Source organism: Centroberyx gerrardi, chromosome 3 (assembly GCF_048128805.1).
Source record: "Centroberyx gerrardi isolate f3 chromosome 3, fCenGer3.hap1.cur.20231027, whole genome shotgun sequence".
NCBI lineage: Eukaryota > Metazoa > Chordata > Actinopteri > Beryciformes > Berycidae > Centroberyx > Centroberyx gerrardi.
The window spans coordinates 4,472,043-4,485,129 of NC_135999.1; the positions used below are offsets into that span (position 1 = coordinate 4,472,043).

Genomic DNA, 13,087 nt, shown 5'->3' on the forward strand with positions numbered 1-13,087 from the left:
TTGCAAATGGGAAATAAGCTCTGTTTTGAACTTCCATAAACATTGATAACTCACCATGCGAGCTTATTTTACTCCAAAGTTTGAAATATAAACAAACCTTTTACGACCTCACAGTTTTCATTTCTACCCAGAAGACCGCAGCGGGGTGATTTCACCGATTAGTTCCTCTTCTGTGGTGGAAGGTGAGCTAACCAGTGAAGTGGCCTGGGCCCCTTTAGGTGATTCAGCCTGCCCTCGTTCACTTCCCCTTGGCACTTCCCCTCAGGAACCCCCCGCTGCCACCTGAAGTGCCCTCTCCATCACTCTGACCACTCAAGGGAACTTTCTGAGGTCGACCCTTCAAGGGAGCGAGTCAGCAACTAGGGCTGAATCTCTCTGAATTTGCCAGTGTTTTGTGTTTCCTCCTCACTCTGCTCTCGGATGCGTTGACAGCTTGTTTTAGGGTGCCGGTTCACTTCATTTTTCATATCAAGTTCATATCAGTGATCCCTCCTTGTTGATTATCCTCGGGTGCTGAAACAGGGCGATTTCTCAGTTCAGTACTCGTTTTATCGTGCCCTCTTCCCCTTGGCACCCTTGACAACCCAAGGGAACTTTCGGAGATCGACCTAAGGATTACTTCTTACGAAATGAACTCATCTGCAATATTTCATCAGTCATTGTTCTGTGTTATTTTATTATTATTTATAATCATTTATCATTAGGCCTGCTTAAGGGAGGCAATGTGTTCCGTTTCTCGGACCCCGGCCCCTGCTCTGCAAGTGATGTATGATGCTACGCATTACCAGGCAAGTACCAAAGGAAAGTCAAGGAGGGCCTGTTAAATGACTAATGATGAAATGGGACTCTGGTGTGGTGTTTTGCTGGAATGAAAACCTGCAGACTCTTGGTCCATTCTTCGATTATGTTCTATTACCTTCTAAATAATATATTTTTTATGTTCCTCTTTAATATTAATAATAATAATATCTGAAGGGTGTGGTTTTCTTTGCTGCCACAATAGGGCGCTGTCAATTCTGCCAGCACATAAACGCCACTCTTTGACTCGTCGGCAGACATACGACAAGTCTCGCGAGATCCAGAAGTCCCACTTTCTTCTCGTCCAGCATGGCTGCGCTGTACGAGGGGTACACGTTGTGCGGACTTGTACAAGCTCAAAATCCGTCAGATTCGGGAATTCAGGGGATTGAAGCGGAGAGAGACAGCGACCATATCGTCGTCACCGACTGCACCAGATCTGTCACGCTGTACAAGGTAACGGTAACGTTTGTCTCGAGCAGGCTCTGCTAGCCTCAGCCAGCTGATGCGACCTGCTCAACTCGTGTGTTGGGAGCCTGGGCTCTCAAAAACAACAGTGACAGGGTTGGGGTTACAGCTACAGAACAGATGAGATAGCTAGCTAACTTCGTGTCTAGACTCCGAAAAGATGTCAGCTTTCTCTCCTTGCATAGAAAAAAAACGTGGCGAGAAACCCACCCAGCAGCCCTTTGCGGGAAATGTAAACAGAAAGAACGCATGGTTAGCTGCAGCACCGGGAGGTTTCGTTCTTACTTGTAAGAAGAAAACGTCACGCCAGACTCTATTTAAAAAAACAGACCAAATGTTGCTTTGCTTATCGGCAAACGCTACACTCGTCGTAAAACATGACTTAAGACCTTTTTCGAATCGTTAGGTTCCTCTGGTAAATTCGGCATACATAGTTCTCCACACAAAGCTTGTATTTCAGTACAATTTAAATTTTCAGGATTGGTTGCTTGTTCTCACGGTCTTCTTTCAACAAACTACAACAACACCAATGAATCTATTTGTGGTGGGTTGGTACAAATGAGTGGGAAACACTCATTGTTTAAGAGCTTGTGAGAGTGCTGTTTCAGTGTCCTTTGCAGTTCTCCAAGAGCGCTTTCTTAGGGAAAAGCTGATGAAGTGATTTTATTAACCGGGTCTCCCTCACTCTGACAGGTTTCAGACCAGAAGCCACTGGGCAGCTGGACGGTGAAACAAGGACAGACTCTGACCTGTTCAGCTGTTTACAACTCACAGACCAAGGAGTATGTGGCAGTCTCAGACAACAAGGTAGAATTTTCCAGCTATTCTTGTGGTGGTAAGGTGGCGACCAGACTGCGGAAGCACTACTGCATACTATGCCTCTGTTTTCTATGGTCTTTAAACATAAACGCACCTCACTATCATTTGCTTTATTGTTATTTATTTTGGTAGCTGCTTGTATGTCTGACATGTCAGAAATGTCAGGCTCATTCTGCCAAGAAATAATCAACTTTTTTCTCTTTTTAAATTTTTTTTTTTTATTTAGGTGATCAGAGTTTGGAAGGAGGATGACGTACTCTTAGACAAGGCCTTCAAAGCAACTGTAAGTATGAACATGCCTGGTGCTCAGCTGTCCACCTTCTCTTAGGGTGCATTCACACCAAGCATTTACTCCATTCGCTAGCCCATTATACTGAGTTGAAGTTCCTGGTTCACTTGTGATCAAGCAGTGTGAACCTTAAGGAGCCAAATACAAAAATTCAACAAAGTTTTTCACTATGGTTCAGACCAAAGAGAACACTTTAAGTCAGTACGCGTGGTATGTCTCTTTTTCCATCTTGTGTCTCTTGTTTGGCCGTGCTCCTCAGGAAAAAAAAAGTTAAGGGACTTCACCGACTTTTTGGGAGATGAGTACCAAAATCATCTCTGTGACTGGATAGTTCTGTCCGCTGTGCATGCAAACACTTCAGCATACAGTATGTTAAGTAATCATAGACAACTAGCATTGTCCTAAAAGTGAGAAAATGAGAACGTACCAGCTCTAAGTCTGGATGGTTAGTTAACAAAAAAGAAAGCACTCTCTGGAACTACTTTCAAGAAGATCTCTGTTCCCACGAGACTTCGAACGCAACTTGTTTTGTTTACCCGCCCATTCATTGTTTTCTGCTCGACACGGTCTCATTCGTTCTCATGTCCTCTCCAGGTGTCATCAGATGTGTGGCGGGTGCACTCTGTCCCAGGAGGGGAGCCGGTGGTGTTGTTCCAGAGAGGAGCGGTCAGACTCCTGGACTCCCTCCTCTCTGCTCCCCAGCAGCCCATAGAGGAGGTCCTGGCACAAGAGGAGGCCATCAGGTCAGTGTCACCACCGTCACTTATGACCCCTGTAAACCAAACGTCTTAAGACTAGTACCCTTTTCACACCGGGCTAGTGACCCGAGAAGTCTGTGAGTTGCGCTGGACCTGGATCAGCATTAAATAATATTTCTGGGTTGTGTGCTGCAGTCTGGCCCGTCGTCTCTTGCAGCGTGTTGATTCCCCTTGTTGTCCATAGGTGGAGCACCAACATTGTGGCAGAGGCCCAGCAGTTTGTCATCTTCACGACAGAACAGGTACGATCGTTTTCATCGTTTGGCTTTTGACTGGCAACATAAAAACTGAGACTTGATCTCCACATAACATCAATTTCATTCTACTCGGTTACATCACCACACTGCCAAGCGGTGGGCAAACAACACTTGATTGTAAGCCAATGATTAGTGTTGAGTGCACTCTGCTGTATTTATAGAAGCTGCATACGAGCGCTCTGAATTTTACGACCGTTTACCGATAACTGATCTCGTCTGTCCTTGTGTTCTCCGAGGACGTGCGTATCGACTTTGAGTTCTTGGTATTTCTAAATGCCTTTTTATTGGCTGTCTGTGTCTTGTCCCACAGAAAGGGGAGCATTTCCTCTACCTGCAGAGACTGAACCCCAACACCCTGCAGAGGTACAGGCTGGAGAGAGAGGAGCCTGGCCTCTCCCCGCTCAGCTTCTCCGCCTCCTACAGGGATAAACACTTCAGCCTGCTGTATCTCTGTAAGACTGGATTTCCTCCTCCTGTGTTTCTAATGACGGTGTGGTACAGCAGGGGCCAGTTTCACAGACTTAAATTTAAGGCCCCATGAAGAGGGACTCTGAGCTCAGTGGATGACATGCGGCGCTGATAAAAAAGGCAGTGAGGATGGGGGTTATCCAAGCTGAACAGTGCAGTGCACAGTGCTAGATAATGGAGACGGGCATCAACGCTTCCCTCTAATCTCATCCTTTTCTAATGCTTCTTTCCTCCTCTCCCTCATCACTTTTCCGCCACCCAGATCCCAACGGTCGCGTATACCAGAGTGTGGTGCCCGTGCGGGGCCCGGGGGCCGAGGAGGGGGCCCATGCGCTCCCTCTGCCCCGCGGCCTGCTGCTGGCGCTGCCGGTCGGGGAGGGCCTGCTGGGGGCGGCCTGGGCCCTGGCCCTGGACGAGGCCCACGTAGCCGTGGTGGGGGTCCCACACCCCTCCGCCGGAGCTGGGAAAGGTAAATGCCGTTTCACTACACTCCCCTAAATGATGATCTCACATATTCTGCTTCTACCTGCTCCTCCTACCTGGGTCAGAAATCTATTTCACTTCAGTGACCTCTGATTTCAAAGAGACTTACACGCACAGAAGAGACAGAACAACTTCTCTCATGTAAAAGCGAGTTTATTTACACAATAACACACACCGATTATATGATAGGCTATATCAAAATGGGATTATGGCAAGAATAACACATTTTTTGGTCGGTATAGGAATAGCATAATCCAAGGTATTGACAAGGTTCTTACAGGGAGTTAAGTTGACTTGGCGATTTGAAATTTAGGGTTAACAACAGTGTGGGAGAGTATATAATGTGACCAGTGACTGAACCAATTTAAATATATGAGGAGGAAAATCGGATTAGGATTTCCTAAAGGGAAAATACCCAGAGGTAATGCTTTTGTATGGTGTAACAGGATAATATAATGGGATAATGTAATTGTATGGGATAATTATGACAGTCATTTTATTGTAAGAAGACCTTGGAACAATAATCTTGGAATCATAATATACACTAGACATTACCTCTATGGCAGTCTCCCGTCCTTCTGGCACCGTTGGATACTCTCGGTGAGGAAGAGTTCGTGGAAGCAGGTTTTAGTGCAGATCTAGGACAAGCCACACCGCACACTAGCGTGATTTGAGCTGCTTTTGGCGATCCACAGATCCAGGCAACGCCGGCCACACTGTGGAGTTTGTTGGACTTGGTTGCTAGACGACTACAGCACGTGGCGGGGCGAGTTCACAGTCACAAATCATCAGCTTTGACAGGAGGGAGAGAAACGGAGCGCTTGGCTCCGAGTCAGAGTCTCTTTTGCTGATTGGCTGATTGGCACCGGCCTCTTCCATTAGATGATCTCCTTATTGAATTTGGACATATTTTGTATCTTCCGAACAGATGTGATTTTGAGAGTAGTTTCTCTAAAACCATCTTAATTTATACTGTCAAAAGACACCAAGAATGGCATACTAACGATGAAAACAACAGGAGTTAGTCTGGTATGGTTATAATACATGCCATAATCTCCATTCAAACTCAAAACCATAGTAAAATGAACATGCAAAACACATTCAAACGCATCCAATTATGCAATTCATATTACAAACGGGCTTTTCGGAGTCCTTTAAGGAGAATCTGGAGGGAACTGTCTCTCTGTTTTTACAGCCTGCCGCTCCTGCAGGAGGGGAGAGTGGGTCCATTCAGGAATGCTTCTGATCTCACCCAAATGGAGTGGGAATGTTCTGCTAATCCCAGGAGATGTCTTATCAGTGTGTCTTTCCGGTTTATTACCTTGCTCACTCTCCTCTCTCACTCTTATACATCCTGCATCTGTTTAGTTTTGTTTTTTTTATGGCATGGAGGTGAGGGGGTCAGGCTGTTTGAAGCAGGAGAAAGGCGAGCCAGTCCTCCTTATGCTACAATAAAATAGCTTTCATACGGTCTAGACATTATCGACCTCATTTCAATCAGTGACTACAAGTATTCCACCGCATCCCCCAAACTAATCATCCAGTTGCTCATGATCTAAAGTGTAGTTCTGCTTCACAAACATGCCCTTACAAGCAATAACAAATGATAGATTTGGTATTCAGACTCGTATTTGTGACATGTGGGCCTCGTTTTGAGAATAAATGCATTAGAACAATGACGCGGAGCAATGTGACTCCAATATCTGATGCGAATGTGGTTCCTGAATGGTCCTCTGTCCTTGATTTCTCAGACTTCCTCTGCATCTGGAATACCAATTTCCAGACGCTCCAGGCGGGCAAAGAGATGGCGGGCAAAATCTATGGACAGGTAGGAAAACTTTCATGTATTAAATGGGAACACTTGTTAGTTCTGTTTGCTTGACAAACGCAACAGGTGCATGTGGTTCAGCACTTGGCAGCACATACATGGTGTTTGCTGCTGGGAGGATGACCAGGCTGCACATTGTTTAATGTAGACTGATAAGAGAATGTTCCTTATCATGTTTTGTAGTGTACACCCACTGTTGTTCTGGGTAAAAGTAGGCGTGAAGCACCCTCCACCCAACCCCCCCACCCTTGTTGGTGCCGCAGGCCAAAGTTCCCTGCCCTTCCAGCTGCTGGGTGCTGATGAAGGACTGTATGACTTTGGTAGAGCATCGCCTCTGCTCTCCACCGTGACTGGGCTCACCGTCCCTCCTCACAACTTTACAGCAGTTTACACTCTTAAAATACACACACACACACACACACACACAGTGAAAGGACTGGCACTTTTCTCATGACACTATGTAGCAGTTTACATGCCACCAGTCGCCACTGTATTACATTTTCCAGCATCTTATTACATTAACAGGTTTTTATGTTGCAGTTACTACACTATCAGTTGCTACATAGCATCTTTTTAAGGAAAGATTGTGTGGCGCACTTGGTTACATGAATGATAGTTTTACTCTTTATGAATGCTTTCTATGGCTCAAGTACTCTTATCTATGTGAACTCCCTGCAAATCACTTACTACCTCTTAGCTTCGAGTGTTTTCAAAGGATGACTCCTATGCTAAATTATGTTTTCCACTTTACCGTGTACAGTATTAATTCCTGTTTGTATTCATTTAAATTTCTCCTTGGTTTAGCTGTGGAGTTATTCTAGCAAGTTATTCATTCCGCATGGGAAAGCCCTGTCTGTTATTCCATACGAGTGCCCCAAGTCTTCCCTGGCCTCTGCCCTGGGAAAACTGAGGCAGGCCAGGACTGAAGGTGAGATGACACAATGTCATAATAATAAATAAGGTTCAATAAAATCACTATAACCCTGATGAAAATGGTTTACTTGTTAAAACATTGGCTTAAATTTGGCTTTGGCTGTCATTTTTTGCTGTTTCAAGACAATTGTACAAAAGATTATATACATATGAGACAAAAACATTTGATAGAGGGAAAACTGATTTAGCAGAAGTAATGAACACTGCTATAACATATCATTGTCATATTACAGTCAAGTATATTGTAGTCTGCTATTCTCATTAATGCTACATCAGTATTTTTAATGTTCATTTCGACATGACAAGCTCTTGTGTTCAGTCAATTAGAGAAGATGGCAATGTATTGTTCTATCTTCCCCAGAGTCCAAAGCTCCAGCATCTGTACCGTCGTGGAACAACATTCTGCATGGAGAGAAAGCCCAGCCGTCTAGAACGGTGGAGACCAGGAAGACCGTAAGTCACTTTGTCCTCAACCCTATATACGGTTGCTAGGGGATTTGTGACGCCACTGCATGCCAATTAACTCAAATCCACCAGAGTTAAAACCAGCCCAACACGATTCGTGCATAAACAATAAACAAAACATTAAACACGTTTATAGTGCTATGTGGGTTTGAATGCAAATAATGCCCGTGTCAATTGTATCGTCTCAGTTCACAAAGCTTGAATGACTGTGAGCCTTAATGTGATTCTTCCCTCTTTTCATGCAGAGAACAACCCGTAAGAGCCAATCAGCACCTAGTTTGACAGTTGACCAAGTTCTGGAGCTCATCAAGGTAAAAAATAAGGTTATTGGTTTTTAGCGCACTTTGGTCCTTTATTGAGGTGCATTCTGGTTATTATTATTCCTAGAAGCCACCTTGTCCAGCCTCCTATCCTTTTCCCCATTTGAAGACAGAATGTGATATAACCTGGAAATAAAATCTTAACCCTTTAGACAGATTATTGAATCTCCATGCTTTGACATGCCAAGTTCTACCAGGATATAACTGACAAGATAAATATGTCCATTTCCTTCCCGCAGACAGCACCAGTAGAGGAGGTCCAGAGGGAGGTGGAGGGGCTCCTCTCCAGAGCAGACGTCCAGGAGCTGCAGCCCTCGGTGGGGCAGCTGGCCTCCAGCCTGGTGTCCCGGAGCGTGGCCGAGCCAGCCTTCTACACCCCGAGCACCCTGGCACAGCTGGTGCACACCCAGTGCCTCTGCCACAGGTCAGTAAGGCAGGGCAGCAGGGTCAGGGGGCTAAGGACTAAGTTGTTTCATTGTGGAAGCACAGTAAGAATGAAAATTGTAAGGACAGGTCCTACACAGTACTTCTGTTTAATTTGACAGTATTACTGTGTTGGATCCTGCTTGGAATGCCATGTCCGTAATCCTATTCAAAATCATGCTTTGGTTGCTTACTGTAGACTATAAAGGGGAATGAATTGAACCATGAAAAAGCCTTTATTCTTGCTGTTGAATGTGACCATTGACCTGTGTGACCTTCCACAGTGTGTGTCCCGACCTGCTGCTGTTGGCTCTGGAGAGGAAGGATTACTTTCTGTGTCAGCTCTGCTTGCAGCTCTTCCCCGACGTCCCTGAAGCCATCACCTGTGCCTGCCTCAAGACCTTCATCAGGTACAATCATAAGTCATGTTAATAGAAACCCAGGCCACTGTTCTTCCTTTTTCTTTCAACGTGATTTTGATGTCAGCAACTCCTCCAACGGTCTTGAACCCGGCAGTGTTCCACGCGGACATACTTTGAGTAACTCAGTTTCAGGAATCTGCCCCATCTCACTGATCAGAAACCAAACAGACAAGTGGAGACACGCTGCAGATGAAAGTCAAGTCGTGCTATACGTTGAATGTACTGCTGAGTGCACAGTTGAGTGCCCCCGTTTCCCAGACACTGGCAGACTGTCAGCCGCACTGGAATTTAAAGGCTAATTTAGCAGATGGCGATGCTCTATTACCGGCATCAATGTTTGCATGATACGGTCTGCAACTGGATTATTGGCTCTACCCAGCTGAAAATCAATTGGACTGTTAACCCCTGATATGCCTAAGAAAATCACAAGCACTTTTCTGACTGAATTTTCAGTCAGATTGGGGCCAGTGAGGATATTCCAGTCGAGATGTTTATATGAGGTGATTGAAATAAGAATAAATGAGTCCTATAATCAGATTGTTAGACTGCATGCAACTGTCATCACTAGCTGGGTTTCCATGCAGCCTAATATTCCATAGCCAAATCAGAATAAAAATGCCTCGTGTAATCGCCTCAAATGGATTAGACTGGCCCATTCCCTGTGAAATTTCAGTGTGAACGTGGTGATAATTCGTTCCATAGAAGAAGATTAACGACTGACAACCATAAAAACTTAACTGCCAGCTTTCTTCGGTTGAAATGCATAATATTCTTTCTGCACATGTTTGTCCACTTAGATGAAGTGACGTCCATGAGGTTTTTGGTAAAAATCTAAAACATGGCCAGTGCAAAACAAAACTGGTGTGGCCAATAAAACTTTGTTTTTAGGAACTTTGAAAGATTTTACAATAGTTGAACATCTTGATGGGTGAAAGGCTCAAAACAATGAAAAGTCAGAATCTGAATGTTATGCTAGAACAGAATTATTTAACAACACATGTCATCAAGTTTTATTTTGATTACATGCTTTTGTGCACATACACTCATGTTATTGGATCACTTTTAGGGATGATGTAAACATTTCATTTGGAATCTTCAATTGGAAGGAATTAATTTGATAAAATATTGTGGATGTAACCACTGTTGTAAGAGATGATCCTTCTGAACTTCTAAGTGCCTACTTTTAGAAGTTGTCTAATATCAGATCATTACTAGATTCTTAAGTGAAACCTCTATGTCTTTGCTCCCTCCCTCCTGCAGTGTCCCAGATGGCGATGCGGAGATGGTGAGCCTGGAGCCCGACAGCGTCTCCTTCATGGAAACCCTAGTCGCCGGGGGGCGCGGCCAGGGCGGCCTGCAGAACGGCTTCAGCCCCGCCCCCTTCGAGGAGGACAGCTCGGACGCCCTCGGCGGAGGCGGAGCTCCCGCTAAGACCAGAGCGGAGGACCAGGAGAAGACTTCGACCCAGCCAGGACTGACCTGTCCAGTGGGACTACATAAGGCCGTACTACTGTATCCTCTCAACAAATACTGATACTTACAATTAAGGATTCAGTTCCCATGGCTGAATACAGTCTAGCTATTTCTAAAGCTTTACAAGTGAATGTGACACTAGATAAAGATGGAGCTGGTGTTTTGATTATTTTAATACACAGCTGGGACGCTGCCTTGCACTATAATGCAGTAATTTACATTCAGCTTCAGCTTGTGGCAGACACTTTTATACATTGTGTCCTCAGTTGCCCCACACCTTCAGCATGCTGTTAGTAACAAGCTTTGTGTTTTATGTGTAATAAAACAGCAGTGGGGAAGAAAATCATACAAACAGAATATATATATCATTTTAATAGAATAAGAGATAAAAATGTGAAAGTATGAGGTCTTAACTGTACTTGCACAGCAATGAGGTCCTGCAGACGGCGTACAGCGACACCTTCCTCCTTCCACATCTAAAAGACCTCTCCTCTCAGCAAGTTATTGTGAGTTGCAGCTTAAGTTTACTAATTGATTTACATGTGCCTGCTCACTCGATTTGTTCAGATTTAACAAGGGCTTTGGTCGAAAAGTAAAGTATTGTTGAAGTCCTCAGTTTTCAACTATATGACTCAGATCTGATGTTTTTCCCCCACATTAAACCAGCAATAAAAATGATCAGATCGGGTTCATTTCAGGTTAAAAATCTGATGATCAGTTCTTGTGTAAATCCAGCTGTCATTTTCAAAAAGCTGCGGTTACATTGTTCATTTTCTCTCCCATCCAATCAGCTTTTCCTCCAGTACCTGCAGTTCCTCTATCTGAAATATTCCCAAGATGCCTCCACACAGATGCACGGACTGAGATCGCCAACTCTGACTCAGGTCTGTACCCACACCTAAACTAAAACATCGGCTGTCATTTCAACACAACTACTATCATCCAGTCACACCAGGATACATTAAGTGACAAGTCTGGAGGCAAAACGGTTGTATTTTGCTCGTATTGCTCTCAGATTTTCAAAACCAGATATGGAAGATGTCAGACTCGCATAAAATCAAGCCACCGGAGACGGAGACATACGGCGATGTGATCACATAACCATGGATTTTCCTTTTGATCTTCATTTATGTTGACTATAGAAGCAGAGGTGTGATCAGGAACACGTAAAACAGCAGGAAACAAAAGGGGAAATGCAGTAAATCAGGAATCCCAATTTGACATGAATGAAATTCTAATTTTGTGTTTCTTTTTGTTTTCTATCATAGATCATGGATTGGGTGTGCTTGTTGCTGGACGGCCATTTCACAGTGCTGGTGATGACTCCAGAGGCCAAAGGCTTACTGCTGAACCTCCACAGCTTTGTAAAGTCTCAGGTAACGGTCTTCCTTTTGGTCCTCTCAGTAGCTGGCTGTGTATTGTTGACATAGGCCTTCAGTGCAATCCTTCCATAAATAGACCACATTCAGATTGCACACAGACCACTGTATCAATATACTGGCATTTTGGACTACACTACCATCCCACACAACTGCCACTGACACTCACAATCAATGTTATCGACCCTTACAACCACCAAGTAAGCAAAAACAATTCTCCAAGTTGCTGTTACATCCAAAGACATGAGTCCTACCATTTACATTTTAAAGAGTAACTAAACCCCAAAGCCAAATCTGTGTAAAGCCTGACATCTAATGGTAAAAAGCATTCTACTGAAATGGCCATCTGTTATTGGCTGATCTTTGTTGCCAGGTGATTTCACCTTCTATAGAGTGCAACAGGTGGTGACATGTATGTAAAGAGACGTTATCACTTAAATAGACTGCCTTTTAAGTAACATTGTTATTACCATGGGGGAAAGAATGAAGAGGAAAAAAAGAAACGTGCGATGAACCTGGTTTTGAGTTTCCTCGTTTCGTCTCCAGGTGAGGCTGTTCTCCGAGCTGGGGAAGATCGAGGGCAGCCTGCAAGAGCTCCATAAGATGAAGGTGAAGCGGGACGTCGGACAATACTCCATCGAAGTCATTGAGCTGTTTTAGAATAATATGTACAGATAGCTTTTAATAAAACGTCGAGCAATCTCCCGCCCTTCCCACATTTCACCCGTCGTGGTTTCAAGGTTGTGCGTGTCCCACTTTGTGTTATGTATGTTTTGGTATTGATGAATTGCAGATCCCCCTTGTACCATGTTTTAACCTCACCTGTGCTACCAAGGAGCATTTTATCAATATCAAGTGGATTGGATTGACAATATGGATTTCACAGTAAATTAACAGCCCGCTTATGTGTCAAAGTGGTTAATAATGGGTGCGTAAAAATACGTGCAAATGCCATGTAATACACAATAGTAAAGTATTCTTGGTTTGACACTAGAAGCTTAACTGTGAGATTGAGCGGCTGGTAATTTTGTATGCGTGTCATACATCAACTGTGTGAATATCTGTAAATCTGCCAGCTGCATGACTTTGTAGTACGTTTTCTACTGGGAAACATTTTGTGTTGGATCTATGACTGCAAAAATTCTGAATCCATGTGTGACACAGTATTTTTATTAAAAAATACCACCCTATGCAAAGTTGTTTGTTGTCTTGAATGTATATTACAATGGTAATACCATAATACTAAAGACTGTTACTAGGTTCCTCTTATGAACACTTTTAAAGGTGTGCTTTCCACTTGCTGCTGGTGTTTTCATTGAGACAAGATACTGTTTTTACAGGAAGAAAGTTCTGATCCTCGTTTCTGATTGGCTGAGTGGCGTTATTAATTAGCTACAGGGACACACCTGTGACCGCCGCTAAAATTATTTTTTAAAGCACATTTTGACTTACGTGGTGGGTTGGCAAATGGGGGAATGATATGAAAAATAAAGGAACAAGAAGA

The 13,087-nt window shown here is 44.0% G+C and overlaps 1 protein-coding gene across 1 annotated transcript; it reads left to right on the forward strand.

The window, feature by feature from the left end:
- The first annotated feature begins 1,107 nt into the window (after positions 1-1,107).
- On the forward strand, positions 1,108-12,779 carry nol11 (nucleolar protein 11). Its single transcript, XM_071923299.2, has 18 exons — positions 1,108-1,254; positions 1,960-2,073; positions 2,312-2,368; positions 2,969-3,117; positions 3,317-3,374; positions 3,700-3,841; positions 4,120-4,326; positions 6,092-6,168; positions 6,973-7,096; positions 7,463-7,554; positions 7,812-7,877; positions 8,126-8,310; positions 8,594-8,719; positions 9,992-10,243; positions 10,632-10,710; positions 10,996-11,088; positions 11,473-11,580; positions 12,130-12,779. The coding sequence occupies exons 1-18, from the start codon at positions 1,108-1,110 to the stop codon at positions 12,241-12,243; spliced, it is 2,190 nt and encodes a 729-aa protein (XP_071779400.1). The 3' UTR covers positions 12,244-12,779.
- The last annotated feature ends 308 nt before the right edge of the window (positions 12,780-13,087 follow it).

Bases quoted from the DNA above. Each gene is read 5' to 3' on its own strand.
- nol11 (XM_071923299.2), top strand. From the start codon at position 1,108: ATGGCTGCGCTGTACGAGGGGTACACGTTGTGCGGACTTGTACAAGCT. The intron at 4,327-6,091 runs GTAAATGCCGTT...TTGATTTCTCAG, and splicing joins CTCCGCCGGAGCTGGGAAAG to ACTTCCTCTGCATCTGGAAT. The intron at 8,311-8,593 runs GTCAGTAAGGCA...GACCTTCCACAG, and splicing joins ACCCAGTGCCTCTGCCACAG to TGTGTGTCCCGACCTGCTGC.